This window comes from Delphinapterus leucas, chromosome 8 (genome assembly GCF_059928025.1).
Source record: "Delphinapterus leucas isolate spDelLeu-1000000601 "Yukka" chromosome 8, BTC_Dleu_Yukka2, whole genome shotgun sequence".
Taxonomy (NCBI): domain Eukaryota; kingdom Metazoa; phylum Chordata; class Mammalia; order Artiodactyla; family Monodontidae; genus Delphinapterus; species Delphinapterus leucas.
In genome coordinates this window covers 32,715,599-32,738,235 of record NC_143136.1, presented here as the reverse complement: position 1 = coordinate 32,738,235, position 22,637 = coordinate 32,715,599, and the positions used below count along the sequence as shown (strand labels likewise).

Sequence of the window (22,637 nt, the reverse complement as noted above, 5' to 3'; positions counted from 1 at the left end):
ACCTGTGCTCGCACACAGGCTTCTTGGTGGCGGCAGCAGCATCCTTAGCGTCTCATGTCCGTCTCTGGGGCCCGCGCTTCTAGCTGCGGCTCGCGACCGTCTCTGGAGTTCCTTTAAACAGCGCTCTTAATCCCCTCTCCTCACGCAGCAGGAAACAAAGAGGGAAGAAAAAGTCTCTTGCCTCTTCGGGAGCTCCAGACTTTTCCCCGGACTCCCTGCCGGCTAGCTGGGGCGCACTAACCCCCTGTAGGCTGTGTTTACGCCGCAACCCCAGTCCTCTCCCTGCGCTCCAACCGAAGCCGGAGCCTCAACTCCCAGCCCCGCCCTCCCTGGAGGGTGAGCAGACAAGCCTCTCGCGCTGGTGAGTGCCGGTCGGCCCTGACCCTCTGTGCGGGAATCTCTCCGCTTTGTTCGCCGCACGCCTGTTGCTGTGCTCTCCTCCGCGGCTCCGAAGCTTCCCCCTCAGCCACCCGCAGTCTCCGCCCGCGAAGGGGCTCCTAGTGTGTGGAAACCTTTCCTCCTTCTCTGCTCCCTCCCCCTGGTGCAGGTTCCGTCCCTATCTTTTTGTCTCTGTTTATTTTTTCTTTTGCCCTACCCAGGTACGTGGGGGGTGTCTTGCCTTTTGGGAGGTGTGAGGTCTTCTGACAGCGTTCAGTAGGTGTTCTGTAGGAGTTTCACGTGTAGATGTATTTCTGGTGTATATGTGGGGAGGAAGGTGTTCTCCGTGTCTTACTCTTCCGCCATCTTCCCGGCCCTTTATGTTTTTTTCCTACATTTCCTATTGTGAAAGTTTTTCTTAAAAGAAAGGAAAAAGCAGTGAATTAGTAAGTAAACTCTAGCACTCACTGCAGAATGAGGGTGCTGGAGAGCTGGTATAGCCTACAGGATTAATGGAAAGTGTCGGGTACAATCCTGGGAAAGTAATTTAAAAATACAAGTTAAGAGTCGTAAATGAGTGAAATTATCTAAAATAAGAAAATATTCATGAAATTTTTTTGTAATGCTATTTCTACAAGTAGAAAACCAAAAAAACTAAATATACAACAATATAGGAATTTCTAAGGAAATAATATCAACATGATAAATCTGTAAGAAATGTAGCAACATAAAAATATTCTTGGCCATTATAACATTGAGTAAAGATATTTTCAAAACTATTTAGCATTGGTTACAACTTTATAAAATCTACACAGAAAAATAGCAATTTTAGTTTAAGATGGCCCCCAACGTGTGCTCCCCCTTTTTTCTTCTTTTTTTTTTTTTTTTTGTGGTACGCGGGCCTCTCACTGTTGTGGCCTCTCCCGTTGCAGAGCACAGGCTCTGGACGCGCAGGCTCAGCGGCCATGGCTCTCGGGCCCAGCTACTCCGCGGCATGTGGGATCTTCCCAGCCCGGGGCACGAACCCGCGTCCCCTGCATTGGCCGGCGGACTCTCAACCACTGCACCACCAGGGAAGCCCCCCTTTTTTCTTTTGTATTATATCTTCTGTCAGTAATTTAATGATTGTTATTCTTTAATACGTTTATTCTGAGCTGCTGCAATTTTTGTTTTGGAAGTAAGCAGGGCAAATTAAAATACATAGGCTGCATTGGAATAATGGATTATTTTTCATGGATAATAGTATTGCTTCCCAAGATTCTCTTCCTTCATTCTTTCAACAAATATTTATTGAGGCCTGTATGTGCTAGGCACTATTCTATGTATGTATAGGAGACAAAAAATCCGTGTCCCCGGGCTTCCCTGGTGGCGCAGTGGTTGAGAGTCCGCCTGCTGATGCAGGGGACTCGGGTTTGTGCCCCGGTCCAGGAAGATCCCACATGCGGCGAAGCGGCTGGGCCCATGAGCCATGGCCGCTGAGCCTGTGTGTCCGGAGCCTGTGCTCTACAACGGGAGAGGCCACAACAGTGAGAGGCCCGTGTACCGCAAAAAAAAAAAAAAAATCCCTGTCCTCTTGGGGTTTACCATTCTGGTGATTCCTTCAGTTCCAGCATAAGTCTAGAAAAGCCAATTTAATGGACACGTTTTCTGCTATCTGCTAGTCTACCATTCTGACTATCTTGATGGATGCATTTGGATTAATTACCCTTAATAAAAAATGTATTTTACAAATATTGGTTTTAATTTATATAAAAGGAAAATTAATAATTTATATTCTTTGATTCTAAATAAAAGTAGATTGTCTAGTATGATATGCTCCTTGAACTGTAACATGGGCATAGATCAAATTTGAGCTTTTATCGAAAATGATTATGTTTTGGTATTTATATGAGTGGAAACTCATGGCTGGGTCACTTCTTCTTCTGTTTTAAGTAAGTAATTCTCAACCTGGTCTGTACATTAGAATCACTTTGGGAACTTAGAACAAAACGAAAAATATTGAAGATCAGGCCCCACCCTAAATCAGTTTATTCAGAATATGGGATAGAGGTACTTTGGTTGTTAGATCTTTTTTTTTTTTTTAATAAAAGCTCTCCAGATTATCCTCATGTACTTGTAGGATAGAGAATGTACAGCAGTAGTTCCCAAACTTTGCTGCACATTGAATCTTTTAAACTTTTTTGAAGCTTGACTTTTGCTCCTGAACATTCAGATTTAATTGGTACAAGGTGTGGTTTATATTTTATGATTTGTTTTTTAAAAAAGCTTCCTAGGTGATTGTAATGTAAGCAACGTTTGTGAACCATTGCAGCACAGTGTTAACAATTTCTCATTTTAATCACTAACGTGTTATTAGATTCCTTCAATTCTATAAATAATGAAGATCTAGAATATCCTGGTATGTTTTTCGTCCTGGGGAGGTGTCAGTGAACAAAACAAACAAAAATTCCTCTCCTTGTGGCACCACATTCTAATGGGAAGAGGCAGATGAGAACCTGAATAAGTAAACTGAATAGTGTGTTAAAAGATGAAAGTTGCTATGGAGAAAATTAAATCAGGAAGGGGGATAGGAAGTGCTAGGGGTGGGGAGATTATTAGGAAAGGCCTCACCAAGATCAGGTGACTTGAGCAAACACTTGCAAGAGATAAGGAAACCAGTCCATGCAGATCATGTGTATATCCATAACAAGTAGTTGCAAAATCCTTGAGGTAGGATTCTTCCTGATATATTTGAGGTACATCAGGGAGCTGTGTGCCTGGAGTGAAATGAGTCAGAAGAAAAATAGAAGGAAATGAGACCAGAAAGATTGGGGGGATGGAACAGATTTTGTCTGGCTTAGGTATGACTAGGTTGCTACTGTGAGATAGGAAGAAGCCACTGGAAGATTTTGAGCAGAATTATGAATCTGAGTTATATTTTTAAAGGATTACTCTGGCTGCTGTCATAAAGGGGCTCAGAGCAGAAGCAGGGAGACTAATTAGGGGGCTACTGCAATGAACCAGGCAAGAAAAATAATTTGGCTTGGACTAGGTGACGGGTAGCAGAAAATATAAAATTTTTTAAAAAAGAGTAAGAGAGATTAATTCTGTATTTTGAAGGTTAGAGCCACCAACATTGACTGCCAGATTAGATATGGGGTATAAGAGAGAAGGAGACACCAGAGTTTTAGGCCTGAGTAATTGGAAAATGAAGTTAATAGGAAATAAGATGGGACAGACTGTAGAAAGATCCAGTTGTGAGGCGAAAGATCACGACTTCAGTTTTGGATGTGTTTATGTTTAGTATGCTTCAGACGTCGAAGTGGAGATATTGAGTTGATTGTCAGTTATATGAAACTGAAGTTCAGGGGAAAGAGATCCTAAATGGAAATATAAATTTGGAAGTGTTCAGTACATAGATTGTACTTAAAGCTTTGAGAATGGTGATCACCAAGGTAATGAATATAAGTAGAAAAAGAGGAGAGGTCCAAGAAAAGAGATCCCTGACCTTGGGCATTCTGTCATTAAGAAATTTGAGAGGTGAGAAGGAATCGACAAAGGATACTGAGAATGAGCTGGCAGTAAAGTGTGGAGTCCAGGAGAGTGTGGAATCCTAGGAGCCAAATGAAAAAGTTCTTCCTACAGAGTAAGTGACCAGCATCAGATGCTATGATAGGTCAAGTAAGATGGGGCCTGAGAAATCTGTGGATAATTTTCTTGATAGTTGGATTAATCTTCCAAATGTCAGAAATTTACTTTTCTGATTATTTCACATCTGTTTCAGTCTCTAAATGAGTGCTGATTTGGGAGAACAATGGAGTTAAGAGGACAGAATTTAGAGGGAAGGTGAATAATACCAGGGGAGGGATATATGTGTAAAAGGCCTTTAAGGGGCTAGCATTGTTCTATTTCTCGACCTGGGTGTTTGATTTACAGTTGTTTGTTAAATTGTGCATGTATGTTTTATTCACTTTTTGGTGTATGTGTTAAATTTAGCAAAAAGAAGAAAAGTAAGTAGATGAGTTTAAACATAAATTAGCTTTTAAAGCATTACTGGTTACTACTTTTAACTTTGAAAGTTTTATTCTGCACATAGGAACATTGTAGAGATACAGAAAAATGTTCAATCCTCACAAATGCTTATATTCTAAAATCTTTTCTTGTTTTTCTTCTCTAAGCCCTTATGCAACTGGAATCTATTTTAAAGAAAATCATAAAGGAACGAAAAGGAAGGAACTTCAGTGAACATATTTTCATTGACTCCTTAGTACAGGGGGACCTTAATGACCAACAGGTGATGTAATTGTTAAATGTTTATCAAACAAAAGATAATCAGACATGTATAGAGTGTGCTTTTTATCCACTTTAATTAACCCAGACTCCCTTCTAGAATTCAATGGCTTTTTTCTTTTTTTTTTTTTTGCGGTACGCGGGCCTCTCACTGTTGTGGCCTCTCCTGTTGCGGAGCGCAGGCTCAGCAGCCATGGCTCACGGGCCCAGCCGCTCCACAGCATGTGGGCTCTTCCCGGACCGGGGCACGAACCCATGTCCCCTGCATCGGCAGGCGGACTCTCAACCATTGCGCCACCAGGGAAGCCCCTTTTTTCTTTTTTATTGTACATCATCCAGAAATAGTATTTAGTATTTAGTCTCCTGTTATTTAGTTCTTTGAAGCAACTATATAGTATTTAATATTTGAGTAAGCAAATATCGAACCAAAGTTCTCTGACTGTAAAAGAGGAGGACTTGGATAAGCCTGTACTGACTAAGCTGCTCTGCCTACATTACCAGGTGTGGCAGCTTGGCTTGTTCCCAGTGTGTCTGTCACCCGAGCACACCACTGGGATATTGTGTGTTTGTGGTGTTGTCAGGCAAAGGACAGGAGTGGAGCTGTTACTGCCACACCTACCTGTTCAATGTAGGAATCTTCTCCCCTACTCTATGCATGCAAGTGCTCATAGACAAAAGCAGTTTTCTGGGTGTGTGTGGGTGCAGAAATTATATCAGGATCCAGGACAGTGGCAGGCTCTTCACTGTTCCTGAGTCTTCGTTCTGCTCTAGGCCAAGCTAGAACGATAGCACTGAACCAGTTTGTTTGATATATCATGAGCCAGTAATATTACTGGGTAAGTGTTCACTGTATCAAAAATGCAGTGCAGTGTTTCGGTTGGTTTTTTCATTATATAGATTTTCTTTAAGTGAAAACCTCATAAAGAAGTAACATGTTTTCCCTTTCCTTAACTCCCATTTTGTATTCTAGGTGATTTTACTAGGGCCTAATATAGGCCACCTTACATTTCACACTTTCTAAACTTAGTTTTGTTTCCTAGATCCTAGAAGACAGTATGATATTTTCTCTGGCCAGTTGCATAATAACTGCAAAATGTAAGTATAAATTGATTTCTGTTTGAGATAGGTTATAAAATATACAAGGATAAAGCTATTCTAAAATAAAGGAAACACTGTTTGCAAGACCTCTTTATAATTTCCCTTCGTTCTTCTTTTTTTACTCTTGTTTGAAAGGCTTGATTCACACAGGCACCTTTTTTTTTTTTAAACCCCAGATGCTCTGTGCCACCTCTGAACATTGCCATAAATTTCTTGACACGGTTTATGGATTGTGAATTCTAGTTAGTGCCTTTAAAATGAACTGCTATTGACACCTTTCCAGCCAGAGCTGTGAGCTTTTCAATTTCCTGCTGTGGCTTTTCACTTTGTCTTCAATCTAGTCTGCTATTATTAAGACCTACCAGCAGAGGATATAGGCCACAGAAATCATGATTTAAAAAGAACTCTTCTCTTGGTGGAATTGAAGGTGATTATTATTTAAAATTCTAAAATGGGTGATATATTTCTAGTTTCCTTACTGGTTTTTAGTTTATCAGACTACCATTTGTTTAAACAGTATTTGTAAAAATTTGTATAATCCATAAAAATATACTGACATAAAATGCTAAAGGAGGTATTAAAACATAGTTTAAAATCTAAAGAATTTATGTTAACTTGAAGGATTTCACTCACAACTCTTTCTGTTAAGAAAATTTTAAAAAGGATGAGTATAAATGTAAACTTCCTGTATTTCTTCTTTGTAAAATTTTTGATATCTAGACATGTCCAGATATTATAGATTAAATGGAATTTAGGTAAGCATGTGTCAAAAATAATGTATCAAACCTTTTAAATACTTGTTTAAAAATTTATTACATTAAAATATATCTTTGCTGAAGACCTTCAAAAAATCTGAATCATTTATACTCTGGATACCATAAAAAGTGACCATTTCCAAGGTTGATTTAATATTTTAAACTTTTTTGCAGTTTTTAGGGGGAATTTTCAGAGTATTGCTATTTCTTTGCATGTGGGTTGGTTATTTTTTAAGACATCTCTGAAATTTTGAGAGTCAAGATCGGCAGGAAAACTTAATTAAAGTCCCTCCTCTTCGACTTAGCAAGTCTTAGCCTAGAGCAAGATACTGAACTCTGCATCTTTCCTTTTCTAAAATAAGGGTGACCTCCAAGGTATCTTTCAACTATAAAATGGTGTCTTGATTCAATAGTATAATTAAAGAACATTAAGTGGCTTAAAATCCCATTTTAAAGCTATCCCCTCTGTCATACTCTTTAATAGAGTTGTACAAAAGAACCAGTGTTTGAGGTTATTAAGTGAATACAGTTAAATTAATTTTAAGTGATAATCTAGTCAATCAGTGTATATGAGTGCCTACTGTATGCAAATACTTGTGCTAAATCTTTCAATATTATATATTACTACATATTGTTGTAAAATTGCATACATGTACATATTGTACACTGTCCACGTAAGTTTTCATGTCACTTGTGAAATAGAAATTCTGCAGTTCACTCAAAAGCCATAATAAAGAAACATATGTAGGAAAAAGTTAAGGTCTGCTACTCCTATGTGTTATATGAACTCTGGGTGTGAGTAAATTATCAAAATAATTGAGCATGAGGTAGCTGTTGATTTTATTGATAATATTTAGTGCAGAAAGTGAATTATGTATTTTCCAGGCATTGGAATTGGATGGTAAGTGACTTAGGTGAATATTTAAAAAAATTAACTTTGAGATAAATTTAAACCAGCCCTTTAGCTCAGGAAAGAGATAATTAATAAGCAGAAGTAGAAATTATTAAATGCATTTTAAGAAGTACTTGACATAGAAAAAGTAGAGCTGTACATAGAGTCATATCAAGCATAGTCTAGGGAAAGAGATATTATGTGTCTGGATGGTTCCATTTGAACAGTTGTAATCCCAGTGGATTCCTAAAGGGAATATAACTACTGTTTCCTCTGTTTTATGTTCATCATGTAATTAATTTTCTTACCTTTTGATTTCCCCAGTGATTATAATCCATAGCCATTTTAAGCAAAAGTAAGCCATAAGCTAGTGATCTTCCAGTGTTGATGTTCATCAAAGTAATTGTGGTATTTGTTAGAAATATAGAACCCTGGACCACACCCTAAACCTACTGAGCCAGGATCTGTGGATGGTGGGGTTGTGCCATCAGCAACCTCCCAGAAGAGTTTTGAGAACCACTGTCCTAAGCAATAATCAGTCTCAGTTCTTGAACCAGTGTATCTACCTTTACAAGTAAAAATTTAGAGTAATGATTTGTAGGTAAATCTCCTGCTACTTTGATTTGTATGAATCATTTAATTAAAGCTCCTGAGGAAATTGATAAATCTTTTTTTTTTTTTTTTTTTTTTTTTTTTTTTCGGTATGCGGGCCTCTCACTGTTGTGGCCTCTCCCGTTGCGGAGCACAGGCTCCGGACGCGCAGGCCCATCGGCCATGGCTTACGGGCCCAGCCGCTCCGCGGCATGTGGGATCTTCCCGAACCGGGGCACGAACCCGTGTCCCCTGTGTCTGCAGGCGGACTCCCAGCCACTGTGCCACCAGGGAAGCCCAGATAAATCAATTTTTTGATTTTACAAGGTCGATTGAACCAAACAGTTCATCACAGTTACCAACATTTAACACTTCCCCAGATGTGAAGTTTACTTATTATCATTACTATTTTATCTAAGGTAAAATGTATTAAGTGCCTTTGATTACTTGCCAGTTTTAAGAAAGAAATCTAGATTTCACTATCTCTTTTTGGGAATATTCTGTAAATATTCATGTTCTGTTCAATGAAGTACAAATCTTGTGAACAGTCTTGTTTTATCTTTTCATAGCATTTATGTATCTTTTGTATCAGAAAAAAAGGAAAATACCAAAAAATAATAAATTCGTTTCTTATTCTGCACCCAAACTATGAATTAGCTGCATTCATTGTTATTAATATAAATTTTCGCTTAGTGTGTACCTGGGCAGTTTGTTTTTTAACCACCTATGAAGAAGTTCAGAGAAAACTATATGAAGAGATAGACCAAGTTTTTGGGAAGGGACCTGTAACTCCAGAGAACATTGAGGAGCTCAGGTAAGAACACAATAAGAGGAAAGAGGAGATCATTAAAGGGTAAATTTGAGTTGGTTTATCTAATTTAAAGCTAATGCTAATATCTAGGAAAGCTATATATTTTTACAGGACTTAAAAGTATTTACATACAGATTTTAATGGATAACTTAACTTGCTTTTTAAAATCTTAAGGTACTTTTGGGAAACCTTTACATGAGCCTGTATAAAATAGTATCAGTGATACCTAATAAGTGGAACTTCCACACCTTGTTGGTACAAATGCAGAATGGTACAGTTCTGTTAGAAAACAATGTGGCAGGATCTTATGAAGTTAAACATACCATATGACTCAGCAGTTCTCCTAGGCATTTACCCGAGAGAAATGAAAACATATGTCACACAGAGACCTGTATGCAAACATTTATAGTAATACTATTTATGATAGCAAAAACTGGAAGTAGTCCAAATGTTCATCAACTGGTAAATAAATAAATTGTGTTATATCTATACAAGGAAATGTTACCAAGTAACGAAAAGTAACACAATATCAATACACACAACAACACGGATAAATCTCTTTATGCTAAGTAAAAAAAAAATCAAACACAAAAACTGCCTACAATACGTTTCATTTAGGTGAAATTCTAGAAAAAGCAAAACTATTGTGATAGAAAGTAGATCAGTGGTTGTCTGGGGCCAGAAATGGGGAGGGGATCAATTACAAAGGATCATGAGGAAAGTTTTTTAGGGTGAGGGAAATGCTCTGTATCTTTCTTGTGGTTGTGTTCACACAATTATATACAATTACTAAAATTCATCAAACTGTACAGGTAAAATAGATACTTTTTTTTTTTGCGGTACGCGGGCCTCTCACTGTTGTGGCCTCTCCCGTTGCGGAGCACAGGCTCCGGATGCGCAGGCTCAGCGGCCATGGCTCACGGGCCTAGCTGCTCCGCGGCGTATGGGATCTTCCCGGACCAGGACACGAACCCGTGTCCCCTGCATCGGCAAGCGGACCCTCAACCACTGCGCCACCAGGGAAGCCCCTAGATACTTTTTTTTATATGTAAGTGATACCTTAATTAAAAAGATTTTTAAAAATAACAGCTGTGACTTCTTAGGGGGTTGGAAGTCTGAGACTGGGTAGCAAGCACCCTTACCTTGGATCATCTTTCAACTATAGAAAAGAAGATAGGGATACAGCCATTGGAAAGAACTCGAAGCTATGGGTTTCACAGGGAGACTTTTGTTACCAATTCTTTAAAATGTAGGAAGCTTTATTACAATTTTAAAAGTAATACATACTTGTTTTTTTAATTTATTTTTTATTTTTAAAATTTTTTAACATTTATTGGAGTATAATTGCTTTACAATGGTGTGTTAGTTTCTGCTTTATAACAGAGTGAATCAGCTATCCATATATCCCCATATCTCTTCGCTCTTACATCTTCCTCCCTCCCACATACTTGTTTTTTGAAGTGTTTATAATACAGAGGTGTATGAAGTGGAAGGTGAATGTCCTTTGTAAAAGAGATAATAATTGTTAACTATCTGTATTGTTTTTCCAGACTTTTTCTATGCATATATACATATGTATTTAACACAAAAAAATTAAAACCATTTAAAAATACAAAACATGTAACTCTTCTGTAAATTCCATTTTTTCTCTAAATGTGCTGTGGACAGCGTTCCTATACGTAGTAACTCCACATCCAATCAGTGACTAAGTTCTGTTGATTTTGCTTTCCAAATAACATTTAGTTGGAAGTTTAGTTTTAGTTCTTTCCATTGCCCCCACTGCCTAGAGCACCATCAACTTGTCTGGGATATTTCAACAGCCTTGGATTTGCTTCCCTCCTATGCATTCTCCAGATTGCTGTTGGAGCCTGTGACTGTACACTGTAATCGCTTCAACTACTTTAAAAATACACATAACCTGTGACCAGTCCCAAACCAACAATCTCTTGGCATCAGAAATTTTCAGAAGCTTCTCAGGTGATTCTAATGTGTAGCCCAAGTTGAGAATCACTGTGCTAGTCATCTTTCTATATCTGGGGAGTCATATCTGATCAGACTCCCTGACTTAACATCCTTCAGTGACTTCTGGTTGCCCTTAAGATAAAATTTAAACTCACCAGCTTAGCTTATAAGGCATTTCAGGAGCTAGGCCTTGCATTCCTCTCCCACCTTATCTCATTACTTGTGTCTCTTCATACCCTTGGATTCAGCTGTACTAAATTCTTTTGTTTCTTCAAATGTAAATAAAGCACTCTTTTTTATCTTCTGGCTTTTGTCGAGATTCTCTCTTCCTCCCTCCTCTAGCTAACTCCAGTTTTTTCTGCAGGTCTCAGCCTAAGTGTTTATTTCTCTGCAAAGTCCTTTCTCTAGTTAGGTGCTCTTGCCATGTGTCCCCTAACACCCTGAACTTCCTTTATCAGAACAGTTACTGTGCCCTTTTTTTTTTTACTTCTTTTACTTTATGGCCACAGAGGAAGTAGAGCTTAAAGAGAGGCTGGAGAGAACTATTATAAAATTCCAATTAATATCATCAGATAATTTGTGAGCTGTTGTATTCACTGAAACCAGAACAGAACAATCAGAGAAATTTCTGGAATGGAGCAGCTCCACTAGTTTCAAAACCTTCCTGACTATAGCACCCTAAATAAGAAGCTGTGTTTCTAGGAATACACTCAACTGGTTGTGCAGAACAGCCATGTTAAACTAAACTGAGGAGATCTGACATTGACTTCTTTGCCATCCATCTTTTTAATCAACTTTATTGAAGTATAATTTACATATGATAAACTACATTTATTTTATACTCTGCCTTTTATTCTTTGTGTTTACGTTTTTAATATACTGTGGCTTTTTAATTGTTCATTCTTGATGTCCCTTCCTCCGTCCCTTCCCCTGCCAAGTAGACTTTGAAATTCTTTGAGGGTATCTGTCTTGTTCACTGTTGTAGCTCAATATCTAATGCAGTGCTTCTAATGTAGTAGGTACCCAAAAAATATTTGTTCAAAGAGGAAAGGATGTTTCCTCTTGTTTTTGTTGCTTTTAGAAATTACAAAAATCAGCATTCCTATGCTTACATCTTTGCTGATATTTCTGATTGTTTCTGTTAATAAGGTTCAACTGGCATTTACTGTGGATCCAACTCGTTATTTCTAATGGATGCATAGTATTGCATTGTATGAGATTATTATTTAAGAGTATATGCAATAGTGTAGTGTTTACGATTAGGGGCTATGGAGTAACAGACTTGGGTTTGAATCCTACCAATACCACTTACCTGCAGTGCACTTTTAAACAATTGCCTCATTTTTAAAATCTGTAAAATTAAAAACTAATAGCATCCATGAGTTTCTTATAAGGATTAAATGAGATACTGCATAGAAAGTATTTAACAGAACTGGCTCATAGCAAGATTTCAGTACATTTTAGCTTTTATTCTCATTGGGAGGCACACTTCATATTTTCATATATATTGCCAAGTTATCCTTCAGAAAGGTTGTACCAATTTATACTTCCACCAACTGAATATGAATGTCCTTTTCCTTATTTTTTGTTAGTGTTTGTGACAGTACTCTTGTTCATCTTTGCTAATCTGGCAGGTAAAAAAATTCGCTTTGATTGGCAATCTTTCCATTGTTAATGAGGTTGAGTATCATTTCTTAGGTTTCCAGGCCATTTGCATTTTTTCTTTGTTTTTGTGGTTTGCTTTTTTATATTTTCTGTCCATATTTCTATTGGGGTATTTGATCATTTTAATTATGAATTTTTAAAGAGCTTTGATGCATTAAGGATATATTTACTGTAAATATTTTTCCTACTTAGCTTTTAATTTTACTTATGATTGCAAGTATGAAAAAAAAACTTCCATAGTCATATCATTCAATATTTGTGTTTTTCTTTATGGTATCCTTCATTGTTTCAGTATTTTTATAATTTTTAAGTAGAAAAGTTTTTTATTAAAATTTTTATTAAATCCTTTATTAAAAATAAAAGACATTGGGGGCTTCCCTGGTGGCGCAGTGGTTGAGAGTCCGCCTGCCGATGCAGGGGACACGGGTTTGTGCCCCGGTCCGGGAGGATCCCACATGCCACGGAGCGGCTAGGCCCGTGAGCCATGGCTGCTGAGCCTGCGCGTCCAGAGCCTGTGCTCGGCAACAGGAGAGGCCACAACAGTGAGAGGCCCGTGTACCGCAAAGAAAAAAAAAAAAAAAAGTTTCTACTCAAAAATTTTAAAAATATTGTTTCGAGTTTTCCTCTGGTACTTTTAAAGTTGTTTTTATTTGTTTAAATCCTTACTCACCTGGACTTTATATACCTCTAATATATAATGTATTTTAAGCAAATAAGAATTATGATATGACTATTTCAAATTCGGAAGGTTATGAAAATTGTTGAATGACACTTTAAAATGTATATACATTTCAAACTGCCTCTCCCAAAATAAAGATCTTCAAAAAAAATTTTTTTTAAACAGGTATTGTCGGCAAGTACTTTGTGAAACTGTTCGGACTGCCAGACTGACCCCAGTTTCTGCCCGGCTTCAAGATATTGAAGGAAAGATTGACAAATTTATCATTCCTAGGGAGGTAGGAAACATTTGGTATACTTAACCCATTCAGCTATTCTTTTCAACTCTGTTAGTGTGTGTTTTTAAATTTTATTGTTTAAAGTGTCCAATAAATGTTGCCTATTGTTAAAGACAAGTGTTTTAAATGACAAAATAATATGCGCTTGTTTTAAGTTCAAACAATATAAAAGAAAGGCTCATTTCTCCACACGTACTACTGTGAATAGTTTAGTGTTTATTTTGTAGGTCTTTTTCTGTATATATGTATTACCTGTGTGTGTATATACATGTATACGTATGTATTTTAAAAACCAAATTCATATGTGAAAGAGTACTGTATGTATTCTTTAATTTTCTTTTATTGAGTGTACCATGGCAATCGATACAACTGGCACTTACTATGGATCCAACTCATTATTTTTAATGGATGCATAGTATTGCATTGTATGAATGTACCATAATTTATTTAAGCAGTCCCCATTGATGGAAATTTAGATTGACATTAATTTTTTTCATTATTACAAATTGTATACTTGTACTGGTATTGGGAGAGCCTTAGAAAAGGAGTTTGGGGGCCAAACAGCATATGTGTGTAAAATTTAAATTGCCCTCTACAAGGCAGTTTATACTTTGAGCAACAGTGTATGAGAATGTTTTTCCTTTCCATATTCTTACCACATCTGGATTTATGAACCTTATATGAAAAATTGTCTCTTAATTTGCTTTCCCCTGATCATTGGAGAGATTGAACAGCTTTTCATATATATACTAACAGTTTGTATTTCCTTTAACTTCTTTCTAGTGAGTTTATATGTCTTTTTGTATATTATACATATTAATTCTGTCACTTATATGGCAGATTTTTTTTCCTGTCTGTTATTTATCTTCTACTTGTTTTATGGTGTGTTTTTTGTTTTATTTTTACTGGATACGGGTTTTAAATTTTCATGTAGTGAAGTTTGTTATTCCTTTATGGCTTCGATATTTTGTGGCATGCTCATCCTTCCCACTGTGAGATCACCAAAATAATGGCCTGTGTTTTCTTCTATTATTTTATTTTTTATTCACTATCTATATTAAAAGAGCATTTAGATAAGTTGGCTTTCTGGGCATCATTTTGTCTCTGTTAGACCTTGAATAACTAGAGTAATTTTTTTTTGCAGACCCTTGTCCTTTATGCCCTTGGAGTGGTGCTTCAGGATCCCAGTACTTGGCCATCACCATACAAGTATGAAATTTCTGTCATTGTCTTTGCAATTATTGATTTTTATGTGTTTGCATGTTTTGTGTTCCTTTTTAAGTTTTGAGGAGAAAATTCAATATGTAACAGGCATATAACAAAAGAAAGCCACTGCCTTCCCTGTGTATCTTCTGCTCACTGCTTTTTCTTTCATGAATCTACTGTCTGCTACCCTTTGTCTCTCCTATTACCACTTCTATCCTAAGATCTATTTAATTACTTAATCTCTACAATTATTCTTTAATTTCAGTGGTATTTTGGAGTTATTTTACTGATAAGTGGGTATTTTTAAATTAATTACTTAATTTTATTTTTGGCTGTGTTGGGTCTTTGTTGCTGCACGCGCGCTTTCTCTAGTTGTGGCGAGTGGGTCTACTCTTTGTTCTGGTGCGTGGGCTTCTCATTACAGTGGTTTCTCTTGTTGTAGAGCATGGGCTCTAGGCATGTGGGCTTCAGTAGTTGTGACACGCGAGCTCAGTAGTTGTGCCTTGTGGGTTCTAGAGCGCAGGCTCAGTAGTTGTGGTGCACAGGCTTAGTTGCTCCGCAGCATGTGGGATCTTCCTGTACCAGGTCTCGAACCCATGTCCCCTGCAATGGCAGGCGGATTCTCAACCACTGCACCACCAGGGAAGCCTGGTAAGTGGGTATTGGTTGTGCAGTTTCTTTATTTTCCTTCTTTTGGCCTCAATTATTAAGCTCTTTAGTCGAATGCAGAAAATAGGTGTTGTGTGTATATTGTTATGTGTGAGAACAGCAAGGGAGGGAAAAGGTGAAGAATAAAGTTGATATTGTTTGCCTCTTAGGTAGGCATCTGGTAAATCTGCCTTAAAGAAATGGGTTAAGATTTACTGCCCTGAAGAAGGTTATTCATTGAGTTGATTGGGACTAAGAGCTGTGTGAAGTGCAGGGGACAGAGTTGATGGCATGGTTGAAATAGTAGAAAAACCTACTTCTGGAATATAAGGATGGGACATTTTAAGTGTTCCTATCATTTTAGTTTTTAATATTACAATAACATTAAAGGGGAATCTATTAATAAATGAAATAGCAGTCCTTCAAAATCTTCTGTAAAAATTAAGTAAATTTTATATTCCAAGGGGCTTTTGTAGCAAAATTAAAGATACACATTGGTTAAAAAAAAAAGTATGCTTATAATTATAAAAAATTAAAATTTCAAATTTTAAAACCTTAAAAAAATTTCATGTGGAAAAATGCCAAGTTTTTGATAAACTTTAGGTGTAATGCGAAAAGCATAAGAACTTTGCTGGAACTTTTGACACTATTCCTATGCTCAGAGCACTCAGAGAATCTAGATTACAGATTGAAAATACTGAAAGGAGTATATGCTAAAGTGTGGAAATCATTTTTACGAATCAAATGCAGTCAAATTTAAGAAATATTATTAATAGTGTTGTATACCAAGGAAAAGCTTTCTTAGGTTGTGCAGCTCATCACCCATCCCTTGTGAAAAGTCCATAGATTCATTTGTGTCAGCACCTTGAGAGGATCCTTGAGAGACTAATTCACAGTAGCAAAAATGTTCGTAGACTGAGATAGACCCTATAGAGGTAATTGATTAATTATAGTTTAAATATGTGTCACACAGAGGAAGATGAAGAGGTTGACTTTTTTCACTATATTTAATGCTCTTGAGGTCAACAGAGGATGTTGCGTATCTTTTTATGGCTGAGTAGTATTCTATCTTATGGATGTGCAGGGTTTGTTCAACTTTACCCCACTGAAGGACATTTGGTTTGTTTGCAGTATTTTGCTTTTAGGAATAAAGCTGTTATAAACATCTGTGTACAAGTTTTGTGTGAACATAGGGTTTCATTTTTTAGGATAAATGCCCAAGAGTACGATTGCTGGGTTATGTGGTTAGTGCATATTTAATTTTGCAAGAAACTGCCAGGGTATTTTTCTCAGATTCTTAACAGCAGTGTTTTGAGAAATTCAGCTTCTCTGCAGCCTCAATAGCATTAACTATTGTCACTATTTTTTATTTTAATTGTTCTAATAGGTATGTGGTGATATTTCATTGTGGTTTTTTTTATAAGTTTTTTTTGAGTAAGTAGCTGACATTACCTTATTCTCTCTATAGAAAAATGTCTAGATATGATTTATTTACAGAAATAAATGCATGGAAATACATTATTATTGTATTGGCAGTATCTCAGAGGAAGAAACCCTGGGTCAAATTCTGTGACTTAAATGGATCATAATGTAAATATTACTCTATACCAAATAATGAAATATTATCAACTTTAAAAAAACAGACTGAAATAGAATTCTCAACTGAAAAGAATGAAGACATGGCTTCCCTGGTGGCACAGTGGTTAAGAATCCGCCTGCCAATGCAGGGGACATGGGTTCGATTCCCTGGTCCAGGAAGATCCCACATGCCATGGAGCAACTAAGCCTGTGTGCCACAACTACTGAGCCTGTGCTCTAGAGCCCGCGAGCCACGACTAGTGAAGCCGTGTGCTGCAACTACTGAAGCCTGCGTGCCTAGAGCCCGTGCTCCGCAACAAGAGAAGCCACCGCAGTGAGAAGCCTGCGCACTGCAGCGGAGAGTAGCTGCCACTCGCTGCAAGTAGAGAAAGCCCGCGTGCAGCAAGGAAGACCAATGCAGCCAAAAATAAATAAATAAAATTAAAACAAACAAAAAAAAAGAATAAAGACAAACATTCAAAACCTCAGTATGGACTGGGACCAAGATAGTGACATAGCAGGCTTCTGAATTTCCTTCCTCACACAGATGCATTGAATGTACAGCTACACATGGAGCAATTCCCTCTGAGAAAAATCCAGCAGCTAGCTGAGTGACTCCTACACATTGGGCAAATGAGAAAAAACCCACATTGAAACAGGTAGAAAAGAATGAGACACATTCTTGCCATAAACCCCACCCCCAGCCCAGTGCCATACAGTCAGGAGGGAACCCCCAAGTCCCAGCTTCTCCCTGTGGATTGAAGGCTTTGGACCACATATTTAGTGCCCTGGCTTTAAAGACTCCCACCTGAGGAATGGGCTTCTAAAACATCTACCTCCGAAAGCCATCTGGGCTTGCATTCATGAGTCCCACAGGACTGTAGCAAACAAAGAAGCAGTTCTTAATGGAGCATAGCGTGAGCACAAGCATTCATCATGGCTGTCCCCATAGGGTTCAGCATAGAGGGAACAGGAAAAATGCCTGTCTCCCAGTCTTTCTCTGAAGGAGGTTGACTACATACTTTACAAGCTGCTGCCTGAAGGTCTAGCTTCTAATTGGCATGCGTCTGGGTATACTGGCTGTGATCCTCCCCGGACCCTGGGGGAGTCAGTGGACACACCTCCAACCTTCTCCTTCTGGTTCACTCGAACAATAAAAACAGGTCGCCAGCATCTCCCTTGCACAGACATCTAGTGCCCCAACTTTTATGGCTGCCATGCGAGGGAGGGATATGCCCTAAATCTCAGAGCTCTGATAGCTAGTACGTCTTGCATTCATAAGTCCTATGGGACTATAGCAAACAAAGAAGCATATGTTAATGGGCATGGAGGTATTTGTGGTTAGCACCCACCTTTCAGTGCAGAGGGAACAGGCAAAAATGCCCATCTCCCAGTCTTTCTCTGGAAGGAGTTTGACTACATACCTCACAAGCTGTTGGCTGAGGGTCTGGCTTCTAATTACCACCATCTAGGTGTTGAATGTGATCTTCCGGACCCCAGAAGAGCTGATGGGTACTTTCCTCACCTTCGCCCCCAACTTTACTCCAACAGTAAATCCAGCTTGCAAGTATCTCCCAGGAAGGAGCTTGTCCACACATCTAGCAGTCCAGCTTTTATATCTGCCACCCAAGGGACAGGCCCCCATCACCCAGCTGTGATAGCTTATGGGACTTGCATTTACAAGTTCCACAAGATTATAGTAAAGAAACAAACAGTTTTTAGGTGGGTGCAGGAACACCCCCTGTGGCTATACACCCAGGCTCAGCACAGAGGGAGCAGATAAAAATGTACATCTCCCAGTTTCTCCTTGGAAGCAGTTTGACTGCATACATCCTTACCTGTTGCCTGGCAGTCCATCTTCTTATCAGCCTGTGTATAGATGCTGTCTGTGATCCTTTCCTTTTGGACACTGACAGGTCATGACATACCCTCAACTACTGGGAGCAACTGTGAACAAAGACAGCAGGTTGGACAATCATAGATGTTTAAGAGGCAACCAGGAAGTCAGGCTAGGCTAATTAATGAGCTTCATCTCCTACACAAGACTGTGACAGCAGTCTATTTTACTAGATAAAATAGTCTGCTGTAAAGAGATGACACTGGAGAAAGACTGGAACAGCCATTGCTGGCTTTCCGTGAAAAGCCATATGCCAAGGAATGTGGGCAAACATAGGAAGCTGGAACACACAAGGAAATGATTTCTACTCTAGAACCTCCAGAAAGAAGGGCAGCCCTGCTGACACCTTCATATTAGCCTGAGTGAAGAAGGAGCCCCCCAGGAAGGAATTCTGGAAGATATTCCCTTGGATCCTGACAGTGAGGCTTATGAAATGCCTTCTGAGGAACAATATCAGGACTACGAATCTTAAGCCTAAGAAAAATCTTTGCTTCCAGTTTCCTGAGATCTGCTGACAGATGTTCCATCCTGTACAAGTGCTCAGTTCCAAGGTGCCCGGTAAGGACATTTTCTCAGAGTTTTCACAGTGCATTATAAAGTAGAAGAATGTTTTATCTGATATAAAGAAACCAACACAAGGAGTCATGGAAAATGTAGAAACAGGGGACTATGTTCCAAACAAAAGAGCAAGATAAATTTCCAGAAACTGATCTTAATGAAATGGAGATAAGTGATGTACCTAATAAAAGAATTCAATATAATGGTCATAAAGATTGCTCACGAAGGTCAGGAGAGCAATGCATGAACAAAATGATAATTTCAGTGAAGAGATAGAAAATGTAAAAATGTACCAAACAGAAATCACAGAGCTTAAGAGTATAGTAACTGAATTGAAAAATTCATTACAGGGGTTTAACAGCAGATTAGATGAAGCGGAAGACAGGATCAGCAGATTTAAAGGCAGGGCAGCGGAATTTATCAGAGTTGCAAAAAGAAAAATGAAGAGTGAATATAGCTTAAGGGACTTATGGGATATCATCAGGTAGTCCAATATACACATTATAGTTGTCCAAGAAGGAGAAGAGAGAGAGAAAGGGACAAAGAAAGTATATTCAAAGAAATAATGGCTGAAAACTTCCCTATCTGGGAAAAGAAACAGACATCCAGATCCAGGAAGCCTGAAGAGTACCAAAAAAGATGAATCTAAAGAGACACACACTGACACACATCATAATTAAATTGTCAGAAGTTAAAGACAAAGAGGGAATTTTAAAAGAAGCAACAGAAAAGCAACATGTTATGTACAAGGGAACCCACATAAGATACTCAGCAGATTTTTCAACAGAAACCTTGCAGGCCAGAAGGGAATGGGCTGATATATTCAGAGTGCTGAAAGAAAAAAATTGCCAATCAAGAATACACTACCTGGCAAAATTGTCCTTCAGAATTGAAGGAGAGGTAAAGAGTCTCCTAGACAAACAAAAGCTGAAATGTTAAAAGGAGTTATTCAAGCTCAAATGAAAGGATGCTAATTAGTAACATGAAAACATATAAAAGTATAAAATTCATTGGTAAAGGTAAATATATAGTTAATATGAATACTCAAATATGTAATGGTCATGGGTAAATCACTTATAACTGTAGTATAAAGGTTAAAATACAAAAGTGTTTAAAACTGCAATAATTTATTAATGATACACAGTATAAAAAGATGTAAAATGTGACATTAGAAACATAAAATATTGGGGGAAATGTGAAAATGTAGAGCTTTTCAATGCATTTGAAATTAAGTTGTTATCAGATTAAAATAGACAGTTATAACCATAATATATTTTATGTAATCATCCTTGTAACCACAAAGCAAAACCTATAGTAAATATACAGTGTATAAAGAGAAAGGACTCAAAGCATCCCACTGTAGAAAATCATGAAATCACAAAGGAAGAAAGGAACAAAGGAACTACAAAACTGCTGGAAAACAGTTCACCAAATGGCATTAGTACATCCATACCTATTAATAGTTTCTTTAAACATAAATGGACTAAATTTTCCAATCAAAATACATAGGGTGGGCTTCCCTGGTGGCGCAGTGGTTGAGAGTCCGCCTGCCGATGCAGGGGACACAGGTTTGTGTCCCGGGCCGGGAAGATCTCACATGCCGCGGAGTGGCTGGGCCCGTGAGCCATGGCCGCTGAGCCTGCGCGTCCGGAGCCTGTGCTCCGCAACGGGAGAGGCCACAACAGTGAGAGGTCCGCATACCGCAAAAAACAAAACAAACAAACAAAATACATAGGGTAACCAAATGGATAAAATAACAAGACGCAACTCTATGCTGCCTATAAGAGAGTCTTTTCAGCTATAAAGACACACAGACTGAAAGTGAAGGGATGGAAAAAGTTATTCTGTGCATATGGAAACCAAAATAAAGCAGCGCTAGCTATACTTAACATCAGACAAAATAGATGTTAAGTCATAAACTGTAACAAGAAACAAAGAAGATCATTATATAATGAAAAAGGGGTCAGTTCATCAAGAGGATATAACACTTGTACATATTTATGCACCCAACTTGGAGCACCTAAATAAAGTAAATATTAATAGATCTGAATGGAGAAATAGCAATAAAATAATAGTAAAGGACTTCAATACCCATTTTCAACAGTGGATATATCACCTAGACAGAAAATCAATAAGGAAACCATGGACTTAAACTACATGTAGACCATATGGAACTAGCAAACATATTTAGGACATCCTATCCAACAGCAGCAGAATACTCATTCTTCTCATGTGCACATGGAACATTCTACAGGATATATCATATGTTAGGCCACAAAACAAATCTTAATAAATTTAAGAAATTTGAAATCATATCAAAGATCTTTCTGACCACAAAGGGGAAGAAAGCAGTAAGAATCTCACTGAAAAACAGCTGTAAGTATAATGTGTATTTCCATAGAATTGCATTTAACTAATATTTTTATGTAGTTAAATTTGCTTATAGTGGTTTATTACAGTTAAACTGCATACTTACTTGCAAGATACTGTAGCTTATAATGAACTCTTAAATATCTTGTTGATGTCTTCATAGACCTAATTTTCTTAGACAGTGTACAAATAGATAAATTACTAATTTTAAGAACGTGTCAAGCTTGTAAACCTAACTTTTAAAATGCCAGATTCTTTTTTGATTAAACGTTTCAAAATCCTGGGTGGGAGTAATTGAGTTATTTGTTGGATTAAAAAAATGGAGATTAAACAATCTACTGAATATGCTTCTGAATAACCAATGGGTCAAAGAAGAAATAACCAATGGGAATCAAAATATCTTGAGACAAATGAAAAAGCAAACATGGTATAACAAGACTTATGGGATGTAGCAAAAGCAGTTCTAAGAGGGGAGATTATAGCAATAAACACCTACATTAAGAAAAAAGAAAGATATCTAATAAACAGCCTAACTTTACACTTCAAGGAATTAGAAAAAAAGCACAACAACAAAGTCCAAAATTAGTAAAAGAAAATAAAGATCAGAGTGGAAACAAATGAAATAGAAACTAGAAAGACAATAGAAAAGATCAGTGAAACTAAGAGCTGTTTTTTGGAAAGGTAAACAAAATTTACAAATATTTAGCTAGACTTAATAAGAAAAAACAAGGGAAGGCTCAAATAAATAAAATTGTAAATGATAGAGGAGACATTACAACTGAGAACATAAATACTAAGGATCGTAAGAAATTACTATGAATAATCATATGCCAACAAATTAGATAACCTAGAAGAAATGGGTATATTCCTAGAAACATAAAACCTACCAAGAAGACTGAATCATGAAAAAGTAGAAAATCTCAATAGACCAGTTATTAGTAAGGAGATTGAGTCAGTAATCAAAAACCTCTCAACAGAGAAAAGTCCAAGACCAGATAGCCTC

The 22,637-nt window shown here is 37.6% G+C and overlaps 1 protein-coding gene across 1 annotated transcript in view; it reads left to right on the top strand.

Annotated features, from left to right (window-relative positions):
- The window catches only part of CYP20A1 (cytochrome P450 family 20 subfamily A member 1), an 81,011-nt gene that overhangs the window by 40,907 nt on the left and 17,467 nt on the right, over positions 1-22,637 (top strand). Inside the window, exons 7-11 of the mRNA XM_022567473.2 lie at positions 4,536-4,651; positions 5,688-5,742; positions 8,677-8,797; positions 13,266-13,377; positions 14,522-14,586. Of these exons, the coding sequence (XP_022423181.1) occupies positions 4,536-4,651; positions 5,688-5,742; positions 8,677-8,797; positions 13,266-13,377; positions 14,522-14,586 (469 nt within the window). The remainder of the gene's footprint in view (positions 1-4,535; positions 4,652-5,687; positions 5,743-8,676; positions 8,798-13,265; positions 13,378-14,521; positions 14,587-22,637) is intronic.